Genomic DNA, 26,441 nt, shown 5'->3' on the forward strand with positions numbered 1-26,441 from the left:
TCATGTACCACAATTGTTTTTTAGCCGTTTCTAGTTTGAAATGAGCATAAAAAATATGGACATTTCAGCCTCTTTCTTTCCATAATTCCAATTTTTCTCCCCAAAATATGTATACTGATCCTTATCGCATTAGTGTGCTTATCTAAGGCACCTAAGGCACATAGAGTGCTGATCCTGGAGTCAGGAAGACCTGAGTTCAAATCCAGCCCCAGACTCTTAAACTTCTTTCTGCCTCAGTTTCCTCATCTGTAAAAGTGGAATAATGATCACAACTACTTCCTAGGTTCTGAGGATGAAATGAGATGTTTGTAATTACTTAGTATAGTGCCTGGCACATATTAGGTGTTTAATAAAGCTTCCTTCTCTTCCTCCCTCCCTTCTCTTCCATCTTTTTTCCTTTCATTTTCCCACATTCTCTTCAACATTGATTGTTGCTATCTTTTGTCATCTTTGCCTATTTGCTTGTTATGAGGTGAAACCTCTGTGTTATTTTGATTTTCATTTCTCTCATTATTAGGGATTTGGAATATTCTTTCACGTAGTTGTTAATAGTTCACAACTCTTCCTTTGAGAACTATTTGTTCATATCCTTTGATTACTTTTGTATTGGGGGATGTTTTTTGTTCCTACATACATATTTGTTAGTTGTCTATCTGTCTTGGATATGAAGCCCATGATAAGTGAAATCAAGTCAAATCAGCAAGGATTTAAGTGCTGACTATGTGTCAAGTACTAGGCTAAGCTCTGAAAATATAAAGACAAAAACAGTTCTCGACCTCAAGGAGCTCACAGTCTGCTGGAAGAAACCATCTGCCAACAACTATTTTTGAACAAAATTTATGTAAGATTAGTTGGAGGTAATCTCAGAGAGAAGGCACTAGCATTGAAGGTGATTGGGAAAAACTTCTTGTAGAAGGTAGATTTTAGCTGGTACTTGAAAAAATTAGAGAAGCCAGGAGGCAGAGTTAAGGAGACAAAGCATTCTAGCCAGCAAAATTCCAGCTTTCTGGAGGTAAAGTCTTGTTCAGAGAACAGCAAGGAGACCAGTTTCATTGGATCATAGAGAGTAAGGTGTAAGAAGACTTGAAAACTAGGAAGGAGCCAGGTTAAGAAGGACTTTAAAAGTCAAACAAAAGATTTTGTATATTTGATCTTGAAAGTTACCGGGAACCACTGGACTTTACTGAAAAAGAGGAGTGATATGAACAGACCTCTGCTTTAGGAAGATTGGTTTGACACCTGAGAAGAGAATGGACTAGAGTAGGGAGAGACTTGAGGGAGGGAGACCAATCCAGAAGCTATTGAAATAGTCCACATATGAGGTGGTAAGGGCCTGTACTAGTGTGTATGCAGGGTCAGAATAGAAAAGGGGAGAAGGGGCGCTATGTAGCAGATGTGAAGGTGGAATCAACAGGCCTTGGCAATAGATTGGATATGAAGCATGAGAAAGTGAGGAGTTGAGTGTACTACTAAGTTGTAAATGGGAGAATGGGGGTACTTTTGAAAAGCAATGAAAGAGTTAGGAAGGGGGTACAGTTTAAGGGAGAGAAAATAAATTCATTTTTGGGCATGTTGAGTTTAAGATGTCTTTGGGACATCTACTTTAAGATGTTCAAGAGACAGTTCTATGAGAAATTTAATACAAAAGAATATCATACTTTTAGCAGATATATGATGCAAAGAATTTCCCCAGAGTATTAGCTTACCCTATCCAAATGATGTTTTCCCTGCCTTTCAGAGTGCCCATTAGCCAAAGCAAGGAAGATAAAATAAAGAAAAGGAAGGTAGTCATTTGGACCATTAGACTAAATTCACTTCAGTCTATATTGTTTTGGAATTGATACACTTGAGAACTTACAGAAAATAACTGTTGCCAGAAAGAGAATAGAGCTCTTAATGGGAAGAGCTCTGTTTTATGGAATTCATTTCCTGGGTAAACCAAAAGAGTCAGAATCTTGGGCCTTTGGAGCCCAGTGCATAGCCTATCAGCATTGACAAGTTCTCCCTTTATCGATTTGAAAGAGTGCTAATAGCAGAAGAGCTTGTTAATTGAGATAATATTTGGATCTAATATTTTATTATGTTTATTGTTATAGTATACAAACTTAATAGCACTTTCATTTTGGCTTTTACACTTTTTTATACACTATAAGTCATTGCCTTGAATGAATGAATGAATGAAAAAGCATTTATCCATAACTTAATAACTTATTATGTGCTTAGCACTGTGCATATAACGCTTTACAAATAGAAAAGGAAGACGATTTCTCCTCTCTAGAAACTCATATTCTAATCGAAGAAACAACACATAATAGGAAATTTCTTGAAACTTCAAGTCAGACAAAAAGGCCCAGTGGTCAATCTGTAGCAGGCAGTGGCAAAAGAGGTGGCAGTAAATTCTTTTTGTAGTGTCATTTGCATGGATAAAACACAGTCCTTTCTGATGTTGAGTCATATGACAATGTCAAGGATTTTGGTGGTGAGAACTTTCTTGGGGTCTTCAGTAGAAGTGCTGGTTAAAGAGGTGGAGGCTGTAGTGCCCTCAGAGGCAGTTGCCAGGTCATATCTCCATAATGGTTATCCCATGGACAATGACTGCCAGCCCGGTTGTAAGCAAAGTCAATCTGAATGGCACAAATTTAGGACAGGAGTTCCAAAGCTTAGCTCCGCCAGAGCAAGATCTCTGGTGGTTCTATCCTTTGGTTGTGAACTCTTCCCTTTATAACTCCTCTAATTTGTTGATGGTATCACCTTTTATGTCTATGTTATGTACTTATTTGGAGCTTATTTTGGTATACAGTATGAGATATTAGTCTATACCTAATTTCTTCCAGACAGTTGTACAGTTTTTTCAGCAGTTTTTATCAAGTGCTTCCTGTAGTAATTGGAGTCTTTGGGTTTATTGAATACTGTGCCACTGTTTGTTTACTTTAGTATCTGGTATTGATAAACTCCCTTCCTACCTTTTATTCATGATTCTTGATCATTAATGTTTCTCTATATGACTTTCATTATTTTTTTTTTAGCTCTATAAAATATTTATTTGGTACCTCGACTGGTACAACATTGAATAAATTAAATTAGTATTATTTTTTATTTTGGCGTGATTTTCCCTTGAGCAGTTGATGTTTTTCTAATTTTGTAGGCATTTCTTTATTTTTTCAAAGAGCGTTTTATAGTTAGAGTCATATAGTTCCTGGGTGCATCTTGGTAGATATACTCCCAAATATTTATGTTCAGTAGTTATTTTTTAAAACAAATTTTCTTTCTAGCTCTTCCAGCTGGGTTTTGTTGGTAACAGTGAGGAATGGTAATGATTTATGTAGATTTGTTTTATACTCTGCAACTTTGCTCAATTGTTTAAATTTTTAATTTCTCGTTATGATTTTCCAAGTAAATTATCATCTTCTGTAAAAGTAATACTTTTTATTTCTGCTTTGCATTTGCTTATCCTTTTGATTTCTCTTTTTTATCTTGCTGCAGTTAGCATTTCCAGAGCTACACTTTAGAGTAGTAGTGGTAATGGGAATGTTTGCTTTACATCTGATCTTATTGGAAAGTCCTCTAACTTTTTTCTATTAAATGTAATGTTTGTTCTTGGATCTACATAAACAGAAAAGGTCTATTTATTCTTTTGCCTTTTAGTATTTAAAAGAAAAAAAGCAGATGCTGAATTTTGTCAAAAACAATTTGGTTTTCATCTCTTTCTTTTAAGAATCACATGAGCTTTTTTATAATATATACTAAGTTTTGTCAATTCAGTTGAATTTTCTATTTTAACTTTCTGAATTTCTACTTTATTATTTAGTTAGAGAGTTCTGATTTTTTTGTTGTTCAGGCTCTTACCCAGTTAGTTGATTTGGCATTTCTTCTGTTGATGAAAACATTTAGAGATAGATATTTTGCAGGAAGAACTGTTTTTGCTGCGTCCCATAAGTTTTTGTGTGTTGTCTCGTTATTATGATTTTCTTTAATTTTCTTTTGTGTCTATAATTTGTTTGCAATTGTGGTAGCATCCAATTACTTTGTATTTCTTTTTTAGGGCATAGTTATTGAGCACGATTTTTATTAAATCGTGATCAGTAAGTGATATATTTAGTACTTCTGTTCTTTTGCATTTTTTTTGGTGAGGTCTTTATGCCCCAAGGACTATACAACTGAGAAGTATGTAAATTACATTCTATTTCTATTAATTATGAATTAGGTAGCTATTTTTCCAGTTTTTGTGAAATTCTATTCAGGTCTAGAGCTGCTTTCTTTGTCTTTTGGTCAGATTTATCCAGGTTAGAAAGGGGGCGTGTTATGGTTCTACAGTATTCATAGTTTTACTATGTATTTCTCCCTCCAATTCAGTTAACTTTTCATTTAAGTATTTAGAGGCAATGCTGTTTGGTTTGTATATATTAAATTTTGTTTTTGATCTACAGTGTTTTTAAGGATAATTTAATTTCCCTGCTTATCTATTTTTATCTTGTCTGTATTTACTGTAGCATTATATGAAACCATGATTATTACCTCTATTTTGTTAAGCTCTGCTGAAGCATAATAGATTATGTTCCAGCCTTTCATTTGAATTCTTTATTCATCATTGTGTCTCCAATGGGTTTCTTGTGAACAATATATTACTGGATTGTTTTCTAATTGATTCTGCTGTCCTCTTCTGTTTTATGGGTAAGTTAATCCCTTTCTATGGAGAGTTTTGATTGTTAAATGTTCATTTCCCACTGTCCTGCCCTTTTATAGTTTTTCTTACATATCCTTTTTCCTTTCTTTATATATATATGCATATATATATGTATATGTATATATCTCCTTCCCCTTTATAAATAAAAAGGTGGTAAAAGAGAGGGATTTCACGTGACATTTGTCATGTATAAATGAAATGTCTTGTTTTAGCTATATTCCAACTCTTCTCCTTGCTCTAGCCCTGGTCCCACATTTTTACTTTTTAATTAAGATGAATTTCCAGTAACAACACTTTATTTCTAGAAACTTCTGCTGAGGTATGAATATTATATAAGGCATAGAGATATATTTCAGGAATTCCCTCCCTTCACCACAGATACAGAGGCCTGTGTGAATGACAGTTATGCTTCCCAGGTGGTATTTTGCTAAATAACAAAGTGGCTGCTTTGGGTACATTCACAGCAGTGGATGCTTAGACAGTGTTTTTCTGTCTCAGGAGTTTGGATTATGTGGTTTCTGGTACCCCCACCTGGAATTTAGAATATTGCAATGAAGTCTAAACCATTTCTGCTTCAAGGACAGTTCCTTTAAAGAGACTTTATTTCCCAGGGGAGTTTAATGGAGGTTATCACTGTAATAGTCTAATCTCAATTGAGACTTTAACTGATAGGATACCTGAGATCCTTTACTATAATTCAGGTGGTCAGGTTCTTTCTTTATCATTAAGTGACTACATAGGATCATATTTCATAAGAAAGAATACCTTCTGTTTCTCAGAAGTCTCGTGGCTTTGGTCTTGAGTTGATAAGACTTGATTCTAATCTACTCCATATTCAGTAAAAATTTTAAAATCAATAATCTTTCATGTTGGATACTGTTTTATAGTCTGTACTCCATACTTCTCTTTCTAGCCTTACATTCTATTCATTTTCTATATGAAGCTACATTTGAATGAAACTGTCACTTTATGACTTCACACTTCTGTATGTTTGTTCACATTTTGTCCAACTAAAATGTTTTATGACTCTCTTTAAAAAAGTTTTATTGTTGCGTTTTGTTTTTGCACCACAATCACTGTTCAGTATCTCATAGTGCCATTCCTTGCCAAAAGAAAAACTTCAACAAAAACAACTTAGCAGAAGTGTTAAATACAACAGCTTTGACTGAGAATGTAACATTCCATATTCGTGGGCTCTTAGAGGAAGGGAACTGCGTTCCACCATCATTCATCAAGAACAAACATTGGAGATTACATTTGATCTTAAATGTCTTTTAGTGTTGTTTTTGACTGTTATTATATTTATTATATGCACATATATTATTTGCCTGTTTCTTCTTTCTTTACTTTTGATTAGTTACAGACCTTCCCATGATCTTCTGAATTCCTTCTGTTAGAACAATAAGATTATTCATTCAGCAAGTATTTATTAAATCCATATACTACAATTAAGCCATTCTTTTCTTATTTCTAGGTTTTTGCTATTACCAGTAGTGTTAGAGTGAATATTTTGGTATTCATGGGACCTTTGTATATTTTACCTCTTTCCTTTATATGTTCGGTAGTGGAATCTTAGAGTCAAAAAGTATGAACAAACTATTTTCAAAATAGAAAAATGTTCATATGAAAAAATACTCTGGATCACTAATAATAAGAAAAAGACAAATTAAAGCAACTCTGAAGTATCAGCTCATGCTCATCAAAGTGGTATAAATGCTAAAACATTAATAGTCAAAGTCACGGGAGCTGTGGGAAGATAGGCACCCTGAATCAGCATTGGAAGAGTTGTGAATAATAAAGAAGTGTGAAGTAAAAGTTGCTCAACTCTTCCAATCTGTTTTTGCCAGTAAAATTATATTTATCCATTGAGACATGTCTCAAGGACCTCCTCTTCCATAAAGCCATCTTTAATGGATATATTATTTTCCTTTTCTAAATTTCTTTATCATTTTTTTGAGTCCTTTTATTTTAGCATCATTTAAATTCCAGACATATCTGTCTGCTTTCTAGTGAAACTCTCTTTGTAACAAATATTGAAAAAGACTAAGTGGGTAAAGAATATCCGATTCTCTGTTTCTTAATTATAATTGAATGGACAGCCTAGAGCTTGTCTGTCAGTATTAGAAGATATGAAAGTGTTGAAAATTTCACTTCCTTCTCTGCATTATCATAAATTAGCTTGTATTTACTTTGTGTATATTTTATATTTACACATGTTGTTCCTTCCCAATAGAATGTACGTTCCTTGGGAGCAAAGACTATCATTTTGTGTTTATGTTACCACGACTTAGCATACTGCCTGGCACATGTCAGGGTATTAATAAATGTGTACTGATTGGTATATTAAAAAAAATGAAGTTCCCTAATTGCTATTTAATAAAGGAACAGCTGGTGGCATAGTGGGTAGAGCACTGGGCCTGGACTCAGGAAGACCTGAATTCAAATCCAGCCTCAGACACTTCCTCGCTATGTGACCCTGGGCAAGTAACTTAACCTCTGATTGCCTGACAAAATAGATCCACTGGCGAAGGAAATGGCAAATCACTCCAGTATCTTTGCCAAGAAATCTCTAAATAGGCTCACGAAGGGTTAGATATGACAGAAATGACTGAACAATAAAAAAATAGTATTCAAGTATTTGAAAGCTGGTCCTTTGTTTCTAAGACAAACTTGAGATCATTAAAGGAGCTTGGCAGTTTCCTAAAGGCAATCCATAGTATTTTCTTGCTATGTAATTCTAGACGTTTCTGTGTTGTCTATCTCAGATCCATGAGCAGCGCATCAAGGTACCCATTTTTCCACAACCTCACCAACATTTGTCATTTTCATTTTTGTTAACTATGCAAATCTGATAGATTGTGCTGTGTTGAATAATCTCAAAGTTACTTTAATTTACATTTCATTAATGATTAGTAATTTGGAGCATTTTTTCAGGTGGCTATATATTGTTTGGATTTTTTTCCCTTAAAAAGTGCTTGTTATATCCTTTGACAGTTTACCAATTGGGAATGACTCTTATTCTTACAAATTTGAATCACTTAGAAGTAGAAGTATTTGGAAATGAAATCTAAATTGGAGAAATTTGCTGCAAATAATTTTTTTCCGAGTTAACTGTTTCTCTCCTAAACTTAGCTGCATTGGATTTGTTTGTACAAAAAGTTTTATGTAACCAAAATTTTCTGTTTTATGTTTTATAATTTTCTCTATCCACGGTTTGTTTGGTCATGAATTCTTCTCTTCTCTATAGTTCTAAAAGGTAATTTCTTGTTCCCTCATTTAATTTGTTTGTAATATGAACTTTTCCATCTAGGTTATGTATGCATTAGAACTTTATCTTAATATATCATGTGAAGCATTGGCCTAAGCCCAGTATATGACAAATTACCATTCAGGTTACCCAACAGTTTTTATCAAAATCAGCCCTTACCCCAGTATCTATGATTTTCAGGTTTATTGAATGCTAGACTACTAGGTTCACTTGTTTTTATGTATTGTGTAGCCTGTTCTGTTGATCACCCTTTCTATTTTTTAACCAGTATCACATTGTTTTAGTGATTACTACTTTGTAATATACTTTGATATCTGGTATTGCTGGGCCCCTTCCTTTTTACCTTTTTGTTGTTGTTGTTGCATTGTTTCCCTTGAGATAATTGGCTTGTTGCTCCAGATAAATTTTTATAAAGTAATCCTTTGATAGTTTAATTGATATGATATTGAGTAAGTAAATTCATTTAACTAATATTGTTATTATTATATTGGCTGGGTCTACACATGAACACTTAATATTTCTCCAGGTGTTCAGGTCTGCCTTTATTTCCATAAAGAATACTTTGTAGTTCATATAGTTCCTGTGTGGATCTTGGTAGGTAAACTCCCAAATATTTTCTAGATTCTGTAGCTATTTTAAATGAAATTTATCTTTCTGTCTCTTTTTGCTTGATTACATTGGATTATATATAGAAGTTCTTGTGATTTATGTGGAATTATTTTATAATCTGAAATTTTGCCGAAGTTATTGTTTGAATTGTGTGGCTTGACTCTATAGGGTTCTCTAAATACACTATCGTATCATCTGTAAAATGGGATGATTTTGTATCCTCTTTGGCTATGCGTATTGTTTTCCATAATTTCTTTTTCTTATATTATTGCTATAGCTAGAATCTCTACCATTATGTCAAGAAGTGCTGACAACAGACATTATTGTTTCATTCCTGTCCTTATTTCCATTACTGGGTAATGGGGTGTGTGTGGTGGGGTGTGTGCATGTGTCTGTGTGTGTCTGTGTGTCTGTGAATGACATGGGAAGCAAGGAAAATGAAAATTTAATTTCATTTAAGTCATAAAGATTTACAACATTTCAACCATGGAAGATAGGGGAAAATAAAGATATCAGTGGCAGAAATAAGGAACTTAAACTAATTAGTAAGTTTGGAATGAACGATTAATAAATTAAATTGGAGGTATGTTGGTCTTAACATCCCGGTCAGACATCCAGATAAAGATAGGCTGCCGAAGTTATGCCTCTGGAGCTCAAGAGAGGGGTAATCCAAAATGGAATTTCTTCCCCCCCCATCTCCCCAAATCATAGAATTTGAATTGAAAAAATATACCCACCTACACTGACACCCACATCCACACCCACAACCACCCTGAATCACTATTTACCATGTTAAGGAAAGGTCTGTTTATTGCTATGTTTTCTAGTATTTTAAACTGAAATCATTTGTTATCTTTTCAAAAGCGTTTTTTGGGGGGATATTTTTTGATAGTCATGATTTTTGTCATTCTTAATATTTTCAATATATTTATAGTATTCCTGATATTAAAGCAAACTTGTATTCCTGGTGTAAGTCCACACTTTTCGCAGTACGTAATCTTTATCTGTGCCCTTTTTGCTAACATAAATTTTTATATAATAAATTTCCCTACTTTATAAATTATCCCTAGTTTAACTAGTAAAATTGTATTTGTGTCATCGAAGAAATTTGGTATGATTCCTTTTTTTTTTGTATTTTTATGATCAGTTTGTTTAATATTGGGATTAATCATTCTTTGGATTCTTGATAGATTTTGTTTGTAAATCTACCTGTTTCAAGGTTGCGGCCCCCCACCCCCACCCCACCCTCGCTTTTTGGTATTGATTTCTGGATTGTTCAGTTTCCTTTATTGGGATTGGGTTGTTTATATTCTCTATTGCTTATTCTATTACTCTCAGTGTTTATATTTTTGCAAATATTTGTCCGTGTTGTTTAAGTTGTCAAGTTTATTGCCATATATTTGGACAAAACTATCCTTTTTTCTGCACATTTTTTGGGTATATTATCTTTTTAATTTTTGATATTTGTGATTTGATTTTTGTCTTATTAGTCAAATTAGATAATGGTTTATCTATTTTATTCTTTTTTAAAAACCATCTACTTTCATTTATTAAACCAGTTTTTAATGGCTTTCATTTTACTTCATTTCTCCCTTGATTTTGGGGATTTCTACTATTTTAATTGTGGTTTTAAAATTGTTTTCTAGTTGTGTTTTTGTTGTTGTCATTGTTACTGAATGACCAATCTGTTGATAATTTTAACTTTGTCCTCTGTTAATGAAAAGGTTTACACATATGAATTTTTTCATAAGGACTGCTTTGCTGCATCCCAAAAGATTTGGTATGTTGTTTCATTGCTGTCATAATCTTTTTTGCTTTTTTGTTTTTTTGTTTTTGTTAGGCAGTGGGGTTAAGCGACTTGCCCAGGGTCACACAGCTAGTAAGTGTTATGTGCCTGAGGCCAGATTTGAACTCAGGTCCTACTGACTCCAAGGCCGGAGCTCTATGTCATAGTCTTTAATGAAATTATTGGTTGCTTCTATGATTTATTTTTTAACCTATCAATTCTTTACTATTAAGATGATTAAAAAATTCTTTGTTTTGATTCTGAGCTTATTTCTTTATTAAACAATGCATGTTAATCGCATGTCAGATTGGGGCCAGGCGTCCTCAGCTTGACATTGCACTGCCAATATAGGGGTAGACAGATTTTTTGTGAATTAAAAACAATTAATAAAAAAGACCAATTAATTAAGAAAACAATAAGGAGACAAAATTAGGAAATCAGATTTCTAATTGGAGGAAAGATTAGGGGCTTTTTGAGTCGGAAGGGGAAGAGGAAGTAGGTGCAATTCCCTGAAATCAGAAAAAGAGCCATCCCCCTCCCCTCGAGTGTCTGACCATAGATAGAACAGTAACTGATTGACTAGTACAGAGCCAGTTTTCAGATAAAGATAAGGGTTGCTTGAGATGTATAATTGTGAGAAAACACTTATTTTGACATCTGACTGGGTTTCTGGTTAGAGTTAAGGAACTCTAAGCAACAGGTAGTGGTGGTCCAGCTTCCTGTTGAGGTTTAGAGGTTTAGGGATGCTGTAGCTCCAAAATCAGAACATGTGGGTCCTGCCCAAATGAATTCGACCTAAGCCTTCTTTCAGCCAAAGACAGGGTTTATTAGAACATCAGCCATTGGCCAGACTCTTAAGGAATCTAAGCATTTGTATCGAGAGCCAGATCTTAAGAATCTGAGCCTTTGGCTAGACTCTTAAAGAATCTGAACACCTTAATGGGGACAAGATGAATCTTGTATGCAGAAAGATTGTGGGAGGCCAAGTAGTTTGGAGTGACTGGAGGACGGGGTCTGAGGAAGATATGGATGGGAGTGGCCAGTAAGCTGGAGTGAACAGAATACCTGGGACCTGGACCACATGGCCAAGGAAGAGTGGAGTCTAGATATGATTAAGTGGCCAGGGGCAATCAGGTGGTAACAAAACAGAATTGGGAGATTGGGCATAGCCATAGTGGCCATTTGAGTGAATTACAGCCTCAGGCAAATGCCAGAGGTTTAGGAAAAGTCCAAGGACTTTCTTTTTTGGGGTCCATATCCCAAAGACATGGTCCTTTCCTTTTAAAGTTTCAGATCTTATCCCCATCATTCCCCCTTCAAACAAATGGGACCCAAATTCTTTTGAGGTAAAAGGGCAAAGGTCTTGACTTCTGAAACTGCTTCCTGCTGGCAAGAGGCAGTAGATCTGTCCCTGCCTTGAGAGGGTCCCAAAGAGGAGGTTGACTAGAACATAGCACAGGTTGCATTGAGAGGATAATGGGTTGGGGAGGGGCATTGGTTGGTACCAGCTGTTTGCTACCAACTGCGGGTGAATGGCCTGTAGTCTGGAAGACACAGATCTGACAGAAAAGATTGCAGGGCCCAGATACAGGGAGAAGTAAAAGTGTAAAAGCCCCATTAAAATCATTTACATTTGATCTGCAGGATTATCTGATCTTTTCACTTTTTCAAAAGTTTAAGTAACACTTTAGCATATAGAAGTTTTCCACCCCTGGGTTCAATAGTTACACAAATGAATTTTCCTAGAGACTGACTTTTATTCCAATTATCACTGAAATTCTCCTCCCCAAACCAAACTGAAGATTTAATTTTAGTTGTTTGGGGGTGTTGAATGACTACACATTCAGGTCAGAACAGCCAGATCTCACACACTTGCATTGATCTTTTACTGACCATTTGCTCTGATTATAGAAATTTGCTATAAAAAGGACAAAGCAGGGACAAGATTTAGAGCCCAGATTTGACAGGATAACATATCCTTAGCTCTGTTTCGATTCAGATAATTAACATTTCCCAACCATGCAGTATCAAATCCTAGCTAGACTCAGGAATAGCTATGTGGGTAACATTCCTTTTCAAAGGACTATAATGGGGAAACTGAGCCAGGAGGATCCCATCTTAGACTGAAGCTAAAATTGTCCTCTCAGCTTTTCCCAATGTAGACTTCCTACCTGTATCACATTCTCTCTGAGTAGCTTGTGGCATTTCTCTCAGAGATGGTGGATTATTGATTATTGATGGATTATTATGATCCATCAAACAACTCAAAATAAAATCATTTACGGTCCCATGAGCGCAAGTTTCATTAATCACAGCTCAGGAAAAACTTTTCTTGGATTTACATCTCAAATTTAAATTTGTCCTGGTATAAAAAGCCAATTGTTAGAGATTTCCATATACTTGCAAATTCTCAGCAAGCCATAACCCAAACAAGCTTTTTGGCAAGTTTACACATTAAAACAATAACCAACAATAGCCAAATTGTTTTAGCTATAACCAAATTATGAAAAGTTATTTGACATAACTGATACAAAAAGTTTACCGATTTGAAACTTGAAACAAACCCATTGTCAATCAGGTGACTTCAGTTTTGTAAAATGCATTTCCAGATTACTTTAGAATCTGCATCTCATCATTTAACATTTTAAAACTACAATTTAAAAAGAGTGTGCTTACCCAAGTTAGGAGGCTGGCTAGCTTCTTTACCTTGACCTATCCCCCTTCCCTCTCGCCCCATGGCTGCTGGGGGTTGAGGTGGGGGTAGGGAGTGAGCAAGATGTGTTAGACCTGGGTGATGCTTCCAGGCAAAGGTTGCCCCCACGACCCAAAGCCATTGCTAGTGGGCTCCAAGCTGTAGCTGCTGCCCCTCCTCCCTCCTTCCTTTTGCCAGATGGGGGACAGAGTTTGAAGATTATCTTTGTTAACCCCGCTCATAGGAGAAGAGAGTTTCACCGCCCCAGACATATAAATCAGTTTGTCGTTTGATTTTGCTGCTAATACTTTCTCACAATTTGCATTTTTATGCCATCTTTGTATTTCCTTAACTAAAAAGTGTGCTTTTATGTGAATAAGTATTCCTAGAAATGCTTATTAAATGACATTGAGCATAGGAATATAGCTTCAAGGGATATAGATTTGCTTTTGGTTTTGTACTTGAAATTTGATTTTTGTACCTGCTGCATAAGACAGAGGTTCTAAAATGTTAAAATCTGAATTTTAGAAATCTGACAATCTCATGGCACTTGTGCTCAGACTGGTTTTCCAAATGATCCTAAAATATGGACTAGATTTGGCAACTAGTCTGTGTATGTTATTTCTGCTACTGTCATTGTTTTCATAACTCCTCATGTCTTCATCTAGGAGACCTGAGTTTAAGACGGAGATCACAATCCAGTTTTTTTTAGAGTAACCAATGATTAGGAAGTATTTAAGTTTCATTTATTGTGAAAGAAATGTCAGTATGTGAAAAGTATTTAAAGGGAAAAAGATGAGAGTGATCTAAGAGTGGGAAGATAGAAGCTTTGGAAGTATTTTAAAGAACAAGTTTTTAGACAGAGATTAGCTCGAACAAGTGTAGGGAGTCAAACAGCTCCCACTTTGGTAGGGCTTTAAGGTTTACAAAGGGCTTTCCTAACAATGACCCTTTGTGGCAAGTAGTGAAAGTATCATTACCTCTGTTTTATAGATGAAGAAACTGACTCAGAGAAGTTAACTGATTTTTTTTTTTACAATAGTCATAGCTAGTAAGTGGAATTGCTGTCAGTAAAATCCCAGGCTCCTGTATCTAAACCCTGGCTCTTAACATTAAATCACACTGTCTTTATAACTAAAGATGACATAATACAATGTAAATGTCTAAATGGCCTGTTAGTATTTTCACCTAAAGTAGCAAAGCCATTTCTTGGCCCTGAATCAAGGATTTTCCTTTTAATCTCCATCCACAAACCTCCTGTTCACTGTATGTATTTGGACACTATGAAGAACATGTGAAAAGAAGAGGACTTGTTTTAAGCAAACTTAAGAATTAAAGGAAGAGAGGCTCAAGAGGACACTGCCACTTTATTTTATGGGATCTGGATTAAATTTGACCTTTTTTAAGGGTACAAAATTCTCTCCTCTTAACAAAGAGGAAGAGATTGCCAACATATCAGGTGTCATTGGTCATCTCTATAGTACCTTGTTTAGTATAGTGGTGAAATGTTAGAATGACTAGTTTCTGTTTAGTTTGTTAGAATTAAATTTCTCAATACAAAGATCTTTCTTTTTGGATGCCTACTGTATCATGTTCTGCCAGAGTCTATTATTGAGAAAATCCAAGTTTTGTATATTGGAAAGCCTTTCCTTACCTTTGAGCCTGCTTTACCTGCTAAGATTAGGTGTTCTTTGTTTGCTGAATGAAAAGTGAGCTACCATTTGATTCCTAAAACACAAAATAAAAATGATTTTCCCTCTTCCCTTTTGTCTTCTCTTTGTAGCTTAGGGTTAGAGATCTGAAGAGTTGCTTAAAGATTTTTTCTTCTTTTTATAGCTCATCACCCTCCTCTATTTGATGGTGGAGGCCTAAGGATGAGTCAGTGAAATCCCACTGATTGCTGTGGCAACAGACTGCAATGTCCCAGACTCAGGATTACGATTGCCGGAGTCATAATACTGACATACAAGATCCTAGGAGTTCTGGATCAAGTGCAAGGTAAGGAGAGGGAGAAATCCAGACCTAGTTCTTCTGGAAGGATTGGAAAATATGGGATGAAGTAAATTATTTAATTTTTGATAATTCTTTTAATATTTCTGGTGGAAATCAATGATGTAATAAAATAAGAGAATATAGAGCTTTGATAAACTACTTAGAAATCAGTTTATATTTTTTGCATATAAACACTTAAACTATTGAGAGTCAGAGTTATTGTTTCTGGTTTTTTTTTCCATCAAGGAGACAATCTTTAATGTGAAAAGGGTAAAAGGAAAAAAATTATTAAAAGGAAGTTGAAAGCCAGAATGAAGGTGGGGATAGTAAGAGAAACCTTACCTGTCTTCGTTGAGTGTGCTGGATAAAGTGTATTAAAAGAATTTGCAGTTGTAAGTATTGAAGTTCTGTTAAGGAATGAGACAGCAGGACAGAGAATTTTCTGAAAACTTTGAACATAAGTCTCTAGCAAAATTGTAGAACAGATGATAAACAGATGGTTTTGGAACAATTGAAAAGGGATAAGATGATCACTAGGAGACAACATGAGACAGAAAAAATAATTCCAGTTTTTTTTTTCCCTGACGGGGTTATTATTACTAAACTGATAAATCATGCAAATATTGAATCTCAGAGTTGGAAGGCACCTCAGCTATTATCTGGATCATAGGTTCATTGTTTCAGAGCTGGAAGGGACTTTAACAGTCATCAGTTCCAACTTCCTCATTTTAGAGATTGGGAAATTTTCATTTCAGAGAGATTAACATTGCAACTTGCGCAGAGTCGGAATAAGTAATTGTCTGAGGCAAGATTTGAATCCAAGTCTTTTGACTCCAGATTCAGCACTTTTCACTATGCAACACTGCCTTGAGGTCTAGTTTATATCTTTGTAATATCCCTTATAGAACGTTTTTAAATCCCTGCTTGAAGAAAATTTGATCACGTCTCTTGGCAGTCAATTCCACTTTTCCAACAGTTCTAAATGTTTCTGTTTTTTTGATTTTTTTTCTCATATTGAAATGGTCTTCCTCTACACCTTCTACCTGGTGCTCTGAGCTCTGCCCTCTGAGACCACACAAAACATATTTAATTCTTCTTCAATATGATTGACAGCCCTTAAAATACTTAGTTCAGCTATTTTTTACAGGCAATGTGATGTGGAAAGAATACTGGATTGGGAAGTAGAGGATCTGGGTTTGGATTCCTGCTCAGCTACTTTCTTATCTTTATGACTTGTGACCTCACATAATTTTTCTGAGCCTTGTTTTCTTCTTCTGTAAAAGTGAAGGAGTTGGACTGCATCATCTTTAACTTCCCTTCCAGTTCTACATTCTGTGACTTTATAGTAATCTTAAGTCTTTTCTTCTCAACATTAAAAAACATCATTAATTTCTTCAGCTGACCCTTATATAGAATAGTATTAAATTCCTTCACCATCTTGTTTACCATTCTTCAGACATAATTCAGTTTGTTGATAACTTTCTTAAAATATGGTGGCCAAAATGGAATATGGTACTTCAACTGTGTTGTGACCAGGGCACGTATGTTTTGACTATCACTTCAAGCTTCCTGTTCCAGATGGTGCTTCAATTAATATTGATTAGGATGAATAGTTTGGACTGCTGTGTATCTATCATATGCTTGGGTTTTATCAAGGAATTTGACAGTCTTTCGTATCCCTGTGAACAAGATGAAGCTAGAAAGGTGAGTTGAGTTATAGTAGACCTGTGTGAATGGACAGAACTCTAAGATAACTTAAAAATCTCAGAATCTCTGAGCTGAGAGGGACCTCAAACAGCATCTGATCCACTCTGTCTCTGAACAAGAGCTCTCTCAAATGAAAAACAGAAACTGGAAACTGAGGCTTAGAGAAGTTCACTGATTTGACCAGGGTCTCATGGCTGGTAAGTGGGAAACCCAGCCATGAACCTAAATCTTCTGACTCCAAATCAGTGAATGTGGAAAAATAGAATTGAAATTATCAACATGTAAACCATATATCCGCAAGCTTCTGGCAAGAAAATGAGAGACATTAGTACTCTGTCAAAAAATATAATTGCTGTATTCCAAATGAGAAATAACATCACAGTTGTATTTGGAGTGGTCAGGGAAAAGCAATAATGTCTAGCTTCAGCTACTGCCCTAAATATCAGAAAGATATTTCTTTCTGTTATAGAATTCTATATAATGAGTTTCTAGAAACTTCTAGTGTAATATCAGTGTGAGGAAGCCAGAATGATTTAGCTTAGTTTACATAGCTTGTTATTGGTAGAATTGAGATACAAACTCATGTTTCTTTATTCCTAGTCCAACATGCTTTATTATTCCATATATATGGACAAATTTAAGGCTGTAGTAATAGAATTATATGAACTGATACAGAGTAAAGTGAGCAGAACCTCTAGAGAACAGCTGATGTAGTAACAACAACATTGTAAATAGAAAATAACTTTGAAAGACTTAATAGCTTTAATCATTTTAATGACCATATACAGCTTCAGAACACTAATGGTGAAACATACTTTCCACCTCTTTGAGGAAACATCGTGAGCTTTTAGGTGCAGAATGAGATATATTTTTTAAAAAGCTAATAGAATGAAATTTTAATAGCAATAAATGTAAAGTACCGAATTTGGGTTCAATCAATCCAACAGTTGTATATATCTAGGATGGAGGAGATATGGCTAGATAACATGAAAAAAACCTAGGGGTTTTTGAAAGCACAAATTGAGGCATCAGGAATGATCTTAATGCATATTTTCCCTGATACATATTTCTCAGCCTTATATACTTCAGTAAGAAAGGGGAATTACTTGAATTAAAAAGAGCTTCACAGGCTCAGGGCCAGGGAGATGATACTGCAGTCTTAAGGGTTTAGTTAGATGCAATGTAAATATAAATTAAAAGTATGACAATGTAGGCAAAAAAAGCAAATGTGATCTCAGCTTTATTAATAGAGGTCTGGTGTCCAAATGAGGGAGGAAGTATTCCTGCTATACTTTCTCCCATTCCTGACATGTATTGGCTTAATGAGCCTGGGTGTATCACTTAACCTCTTAGGGCCCCAGGAAACTCTCTAAACTCGTAATTTCTTTATTAAAATATTTTCTTTTATTTTTCAGTTGCATGTAAAATCTTTTAACATTCATTTTTAAAATTTTGAGTTGCAAATTCTTTCCTGCCCTCCTTCCCCGCTCCGCCTTCAATGAGAAGCCAAGCAATTTGATATACATTATAGTTGTATGTGTGAAATCTTGCGAAACACATTTCCATATTAGTTGTGCTGTGAAAGAAAACACAAACCAAAAAACTGCAAGAAAATAAAGGTAAAAAAGTATGCTTCAATCTGCATTCTGACTCTTATCAGTTCTTTCTCTGAAGGTGGGATAACATTTTTCATCATAAGTAAGTCCTTCAGATGTTTTACAATGTCTTAGATCATTGTATTGCTGAGAATAGCTAAGTCATTCACAGTTGATCATCATACAATATTGCTATTACTTAGTACAATGTTCTCCTGACTTCACTTTGTAATTGGTGGGCAGCCCCTCAATTTTTGTTTCATTGCCACCACAAAAAAGGCTGCTATGAATATTTTTTACCTATAGGTCCTTTTTCAAAAAATCTCTTTGGGATACAGACTTAGTAGTGTTATTGCTAGGTCAAAAAAGGGTATGCATAGTTTTATAGCTCTTTGGGCATAGTTGCAAATGCTCTCCAGAATGGTTAGATTAGTTTACAACTCCACCAACAATGTATTAGTGTCCCAGTTTTCCCACATCCTTTCCAGTGTTTGTCATTTTCTTTTTCTGTCATCTTAACCATCCTGATAGTGTGAGGTGGTACCTCAGAGTTGTTTTAATTTGCCTTTTTCTAATTAGTAGTGATTTAGAGAATTTTTTCAAATGACTGTAGATAGGTTTGATTTCTTTTTCTGAAAACTGCCTGTTCATATCCTTTAACCATTTATCAATTGGGGAATGACTTGTATTCTTATAAATTTGACTCAGTTCTTTATATATTTGAGAAATAAGAACTTTATCAGAGAAACTTGCTGTAAAATTTCCCCCTAGTTTTCTGTTTTCCTTCTAATCTTGGCTGCAGTGGTTTTGTTTGTGAAAAATCTTTGTAATCAAAATTTGTAATCAAAAGTGTAATAAAAAATATGTGTAATCAAAATTACCCATTTTACCTCTTATAATGTTCTCTATCTATTGTTTGGTTATAAATTCATCCCTTCTCCATAGATCTGAAAGGTAAACTATTATCCATGCTCACTTAATTTGCTTATAGTATCACCTTTTATGTCTAAATCATGTACCTATTTCGACCTCATATTGGTATATGGTGTGAGATGTTGGTCTATACCTAGTTTCTGCCAAACTGCTTCCCACTTTCCCCAGCAATTTTTGTCAAATACTGAGTTCTTGTCCCCAAAACTTAGATCTTTGGGTTTGTCAAACGCTAAATTACTATGTTCATTTACTACTGTGGCTTGTATAGTCCATGTATTCTGCTGATCGATCGACCCCTCTATTTCTTAGCCAGCACCAGATTGTTTTGATGATTTATAACACATTCTTTTGATGCTTTATAATACAGTTTGAGATCTGGTACAGGTAGACTACCTTCCTTACCATTTTTTTCATTGATTCCTTTGATTTTTTAAAATTTTTCTTCCAGATGAATTTTGTTACTATCTTTTCTAGCTCTATTAAATAATTTTTTGGTAATTTGATTGGTATAATTCTGAATAAGTTAATTAATTTAGGTAGAATTGTTATTTTTATTATTTGGCTCAGCTTACCCAGGAGCAGTTAATACTTTTCTAGTTGTTTAGATCTGACTTTATTTGTGTGAAAAGTGTTTTGTAATTGTGTTCATACAGTTTCTGGACTTGTTTTGGCAGGTAGACTCCCAGTACTTTATTTTAAAATATATTTAAAATATATTTTATATTTATATATATTATATATAAAATATTTTAAAATATCCCAGCGTACAGTTATTTTAAATGGAATTTCTCTTTCTATATCTTGCTGCTGTATTTTGTAATATATAGAAATGCTGATGATTTATGTGGGCTTATTTTGTATTCTATAACTTTGCTAAAGTTTTTGATAATTTCCATTAGTTATTTAGTTGATTTTCTAAGTATATCATCATATTGCCTCTGAAGAGTAATAGTTTTGTTTCCTTGTTGCCTATTCTAATTACTTCGAATTTCTTTTTCTTTTCTTGTTGTTATAGCTAGCATTTCTAGTACACCATTGAATAATGATGACAGTAGGCATCCTTGCTTTAACCCTGATCTTTTGTCAAAAGCTTTTTCTTCATATGTTAAAGTAATCATGTGATTTTTTGTTGTTTTTGTCATTTATATGGTCAGTTATGTTGATAGTTTTACTAATATTGAACCAACCCTGCATTTCTGGTGTAAATCACACCTGGTCATCATGTATGTAAGCTTGTAATTTTTTTTTTATTAGGCAGTGGGTTAAGTGACTTGCACAGGGTCACACAGCTAGTAAGTGTGTCTGAGTCCGGATTTGAACTCAGGTCCTCCTGACTTCAGGGCCGGTACTTTATCCACTGTGCCACCTAGCTGCCCCTTGTAAGCTTGTAATTTGAAAAACAGTTTCTGATCTACATTGTTGGATGTATTTTCTTTGCTATTAATTTTCTAGACCAGTTGAATCACAGGTCTAGAGTACTCTCCCCTAATCAAATAATATTGTATTTAGTTCTGAATTTAGAAAGGATATTGACAAATACTAAAGTTTGTACAGAGAAGAGTAGCCATGAGGGCTCTTGAAATATGCCGTGAAAAACTGATTGAAAATAGTGGAGAATTTTTTTGGGGGGGGATACATCTTTTCACAGATACCAATTGTAAGAATGTTTTCCTATAAATAATTTTTTCTGTATAGGATTCAGAAATCTCATGTAAATATATAATTTAAAACTTCCTCAGGCTTCCACGTTCTTTTGGAGTCACCAGAAGATTTTGTGTTTGAAGAAGTAGGATAATAAATATCTCATTATAACTCATTTCTGTTGGCCAGAATATGCTTGCTCAGTCCAGAGCTGGTCAGGGTCTGTTTCCATTCCGTAAGTATACAAAGTGATTAGTAAATTGTCTCTTATTGTTCACTCTCTTTACTGTGGTGTTACATTGATTTTACAAAATCTATGGTACCTGCCCTTTGAGAGCTTTCATCGTAGGCCTGGATCACATGCAGTGAAAATGACCTTGGTGGTGGCTTTTCTCAGGTTCATTTCCTGTGGAATGTACCAGTTGCTTGGTGGTGTAAAGTATTATACTTGGGTAAGGTGGGTGGTGAAATTAAGCATTTCATTTTGGAAAGGGTTGTGAAAGATTCTGAGTTAGAGGTAGCAGATATCATTGGCCAAATAAGTGGAAAATAAGATGTTGTTTCCTTGGAAGAAAAGAAGTTACAGAGCAAAAAGAGATGAGATCAAGCTTAGATTGACATGGGCAGGAATTTAGACAGCATAAATGGAGGCAGTTAGTACATTTCTAACTAAGTACATTCTTTAAATACATAAGATCATAGATATAGGCTGGTAAGGATATTAGGTTTCGTCTCATTACACCCTTTGTTTTGTAGATGTCTCTTCAAGAAGTTAAGTGACCTGCCTTGGCCTCCGAGTCCAGCACTTGTGTCTACTGCATCACACTTGTAACTTCATTTTTTCTGTTTGTTGTCACCAGGATAAAAACTGTGCTCCCTCTTTTGGCATTTAAAGCCCATCACAGGCTGGCTCTAGCCTATCTTTCCTGACTGATATCACATTAGACATATATACTTCTGGCTGTATCTTTTACAGGACATTCAATCTTCTGGCTCTATGCCTTTATATAGGCTGTCCTCCCTGCTTAATTGTTTACGTGTTGTTTCCTCCATTAGAATATGAGCTTCTTGAGATAGAGACTGTATTTTTGCCTTTCTTTGAATCCTCAGTGCTTATATAGTAAGTACTTAATAAATGTTGAAACTTTTTCATCTTTTTTTATGCTTATTACCAGGAAAATAAATTGAATATTGCTTACTCTATTTATTATGAATATTTTTTATTTTACTGTTTTAATATTTCAATTTCTTATTAATTTATTGTTTTCCTTAAATAATTGTTTCAGTCCGTTTGAACATTTGTTAAGTGTCTTCTGTGTGTAAGGCCTTGTTCTGCACACTGGAGTATATAAAGATGAATGTGACATATACTTTTGTAATATTATGCATCATAGTTGCCTGTTTTATGTCTTATCCTACTATAACAGTATTAGCAAATTTTTTCTGCAAAAGGCCAAATAGTAAATATTTTAGGCTTTACAGACCAAGAGACAAAAGTGAGAATATTGTCTAAGTACTTGTATAACAAAAGAGAAAATATATTTCCACAAGTTTTTATGGATGAATTTCAAAATATAACTACAATTGAATAAAACTTTTTGAAATATAGAAGTACTAATGATTACTAATGAGAAGAATGAAATTTTTGGGGGGAGATAACAGTTTGTTTAATTGGGGTTCAAAGTTAGTATTCCTTATCAAAATTCATTGCAAATATTCATGTTGATGATCTGTAATGAAATTTTATTTATTTTATCTTTGAAAATGTCTTTTTACACAAAAAGGTACTACAAAATACTGATACCAATCAATGAGCATGTGATTATAAGTGATCCAAAAGGCTAACAGTCTTAAACAAGTTTATTTTTTCTAGACATGTTTTTGGGCTCCTGCAGTGAAACATGATTTATTAAATTCATCGGTAAATAGCCTTTTGTGCTTGACTAGCCAGTTAACCAGTCAGAAGCTTGCTTTGGTGATAGTCTCATTTTCATTTTTTTTTTTAATTTTGTCAAGGCATTGTGTTGTGAAGAAATCATCTTTTAAATTTTCCTTTTTTTATCTTTTTAATTTTTGTACTGTAGCTTTATTGTGAGTTGGGAATATTGTGATTAGTATGCTTAGTTTGGTAATGGTAACATTTTATATTCTTTTAGCACAGGTATAGAATCATAGCATAATAAACATAATTCTTTGCCATCTAATTCAATAGCAAAATAATTCACATTTCGCCATGCCTTAAAAGCACAGCATTTGAAGTCCACTTTTCTTGTTTTGATGTGATGGGTTTCTGTTGGTAATAAAAAAAAAATCAAGGTACAGCAATACAGGTTGCACTGGAAATTCTGTTGAGTTAAAACTGTGTCACTATGATTTGTAGTACAGCATGCAACTGGGAAGTGGTAAGAGCCACATAATCTCTTTTGCAGCTCACTTGTAGCATGAAAGCAGTCACAGACAAAAATGTAAATCAATGAACATTGATGAGTTCCAAAAAGAACCCCAAAACTTTGTTTATTGACACTAGATTTTGAATTTTATAAAATCTTCATGTCATGAAATGTTCTTTTTAAAAAAAAATCATTTAAAAATATAAAAACCATTCTTAGCTTGCAGACTATACAAAAACAAATGGTGGGCTAGAATTGGCCCATGGACCATAGTCTGTTAGCCCCTTATACTTGACTATTAGAATGTTATCTGATTGGTGGGACAAAATATACCCATAATTAAGTATAAGAAAATACATTATGATGAGTACATTGAATATCTCCAAAGTTCTTTGAAAACTCTGAGGAGGGAGAGGTTACTTTTTGGCTTGATGGATCATTAATGAGATAACTACCTGAACTGGGCCATGAGAATGGGAAATGTTTCAATAAGTGAAGATGAGGGTGATGGAGATAAGTGCATTCCAGGAATAAGGATGGAGGGATGCAGGCGGAAGAAGATAGGATGATGTCTAGAAAAGATGAATAATGTACAAATACATGGAGACAGGAGAGGACAGGGCAAGATTGGGAAATAATAAAATTTTCTTATTTTGGCCATGGTACATAGTACATAGACCAATCAGCAAGTAATCAATCCATAAACATGAAGCACTTGCTGTGCATCAGGTACTGTATTAAGCAATAAGCATACAAAGAAAAAGAAAAAGCTACCCTTAGGTAGCTTATTTTCTGATGGAGGGGACAACATACCTGAATCTGTATATACAACAATAAGACAGAATAGATAGGGATAATCTCTGAGAAGAAGGCATTAAACAGCTAGGGGGTGGGGATGGAAAGAGTTGGAAAGGCTTTCTGAATGAGGTAGCACTTAAGCTCAGTCTTCTGGAATGATGAGAATTCTCAAAGCCAAAGGTTAAGTAGAAGAGCATTCTAGTTATGGGGAATAGAGCACAAAGCATGGAAGATATAGTGTCACGTGCAAGATACAGCAGATAACTCATTATTTCTTTGTAGAGTACATGGAAAAGTAAGAGAATGTAAGAAGATTGGAGAGGTAGGAAGAAGTCAAGTTGTAAGGAACTTTAAATGCCAAACAGAATTTTTATGTTTGATCCTGTATTTATAGTACAGTTTATTGAATATGGACATCACATGGCTTTATGGACACTTTAGAAAAATCGCTTTGGCAGCTAAGTGAAGATTAGTTTGAATTGATGAGAGACCTGACACCAGCAGGACCAAGTGAAAAGCTACTGTAACCTTTTTTAATAGCCTAGGTGACAGTTGATAAGGGCCTGGACTAGGGTGGTGGCTAGATGAGTGGAGAGAAGAAGACATAAGGGAGTTATTTTAGAGAAAGAAACGATGAGATTTGTATCTAGATTGGGATATGGAGCTTAAGAGAAAGGAATTAAGGATCACACTGAGTTTGGGAGTTAGGTAACTGGAAGGTTGGTGGTACCCTTGGTAATATCAAGGAAGTTCAGATAAAGAAGGGTTTTGGGGGAAATATCATGAATTCTATTTTGGACACGTTAGGTTAGAGATATCTTCAGTACTTCTAGTTCAAAATGTACAGGAAGGAGTTGATGATGTAGGACTAGAGCTGAGGAGAGAAATTAGGAATAGATATCTAAATCTTGAATCATCTGCATAGAAATTATCATTGAACCCATAGAACCTGATGACATTACCAATTGAGAGAGTATAGAATAGTGGCTTTTAACTTCTTTTGTGTCACTGATCCTTTTGTCAGTCTGATGAAGCCAAGTGATTCCTTTTCAAAACGATGTTTTTAAATGCAAAAAATAAAGTATGTAGTTATTTTAATCAGTTATTTTAAAATGTAGTTATCAACATTTTTAAAATGTTCATAGATCCCAGGTTAAGAATTCTTGTTATAGAGAAAAAGAAGAGTCCTGAGAATTGCCTTGGGATCTACTTTTCTTAGATACTCTATTTTTATCATTTAAATTACTCTTCAACCAGGTTCCCAACTTTGCGTGATGTAGCACTAAGAATGCTGGTTTTGTAGTTATTGGAAGTAGATTAAAATCCCAGATCATCTGTCTGCTTACCATGTCATAATATACAAATCATTTAAACTTCTGGTCCTCAGTATACTCATCTGTAAAATGAGGGTATTGGACTACACGGTTGTTGTTGTTATTTTAAGTCCTCTTCTGGCTCAAAATCAATTATATTATTTGTTTTTAATTTTTAAACGTATTAATATACTTTGTTTAAATAACATCCATGTCCCAAACCCTAACAAATTCCTTGGCAAGTATATTGCCTGAAAAAACAATTGATCATTTAACAGATGGGATATGTCCTTTAACATTTATAGTATGGCACTAATATTGACTGTTGAGTTTGACAAGTTTTGTTATTTCTTAATGTTGACTTTATTGATATTTTTATATTGATGTCACTATGTATGTATTTCGTTCTAAAATTCTGTTTATTTTTGACTTCTTGCTTCCATATGATTACATATATATAATAACTTCTGTTCATCTCTTCTGTATTTCCATTGCCAACAGCTCCTATGGTTTTAGTTATCAGCCTTATGCAGACAATTCCTTGATCTAAGTATCTAGCCTTGTCCGCCTAATGGACATTTCAAACCCATTGTCCCATAAGCACTTCATACTCAAAATGGACAAAAAAAAGAATGAAAAGTTAAAGATAGTACTTAGATTTAAGTCTGGGTAATAATAAAGTAAAGGTGATATCAACAGTAAGAGGGAATTTTTGAAGACAGAAGGATTTGGGAGAAATTTTTGCTCAGAAGTTAGGGTAGGATAAGTGGATCTGAGAATAATCAGCATAGAGATGATAACTGAATCTGTGGAAGTTGATGAGTTTGCCAAGAGAAATAGTATTGAGTGAAAAGAGAAGCGGACCTATGACAGAATCATAGGGGATACCCACACTAAATAGGTACAGACTGGATGAAGACCCAGTAAAGGAGAATGAGGAGAATTCAGACAGGTAAGAGCAGAATAAAAACATATTAAGAACCTACTATGTACTAGTTAATATGCTTAGTATTGGAGAAACAAAGAAAAAAGC

General features: G+C 34.5%; 1 protein-coding gene across 1 annotated transcript in view; it reads left to right on the forward strand.

Annotated features, from left to right (window-relative positions):
- Positions 1-26,441, forward strand: part of ARHGAP39 (Rho GTPase activating protein 39) — a 360,039-nt gene that overhangs the window by 92,871 nt on the left and 240,727 nt on the right. The window contains 1 exon segment of the mRNA XM_020995146.2: positions 14,876-15,037. Within this exon segment, the coding sequence (XP_020850805.1) occupies positions 14,958-15,037 (80 nt within the window). The 5' untranslated portion in view covers positions 14,876-14,957.

The sequence above is a fragment of the Phascolarctos cinereus genome, unplaced genomic scaffold (assembly GCF_003287225.1).
Source record: "Phascolarctos cinereus isolate Bilbo 61053 unplaced genomic scaffold, phaCin_HiC Scaffold_4;HRSCAF=312, whole genome shotgun sequence".
Lineage (NCBI taxonomy): Eukaryota > Metazoa > Chordata > Mammalia > Diprotodontia > Phascolarctidae > Phascolarctos > Phascolarctos cinereus.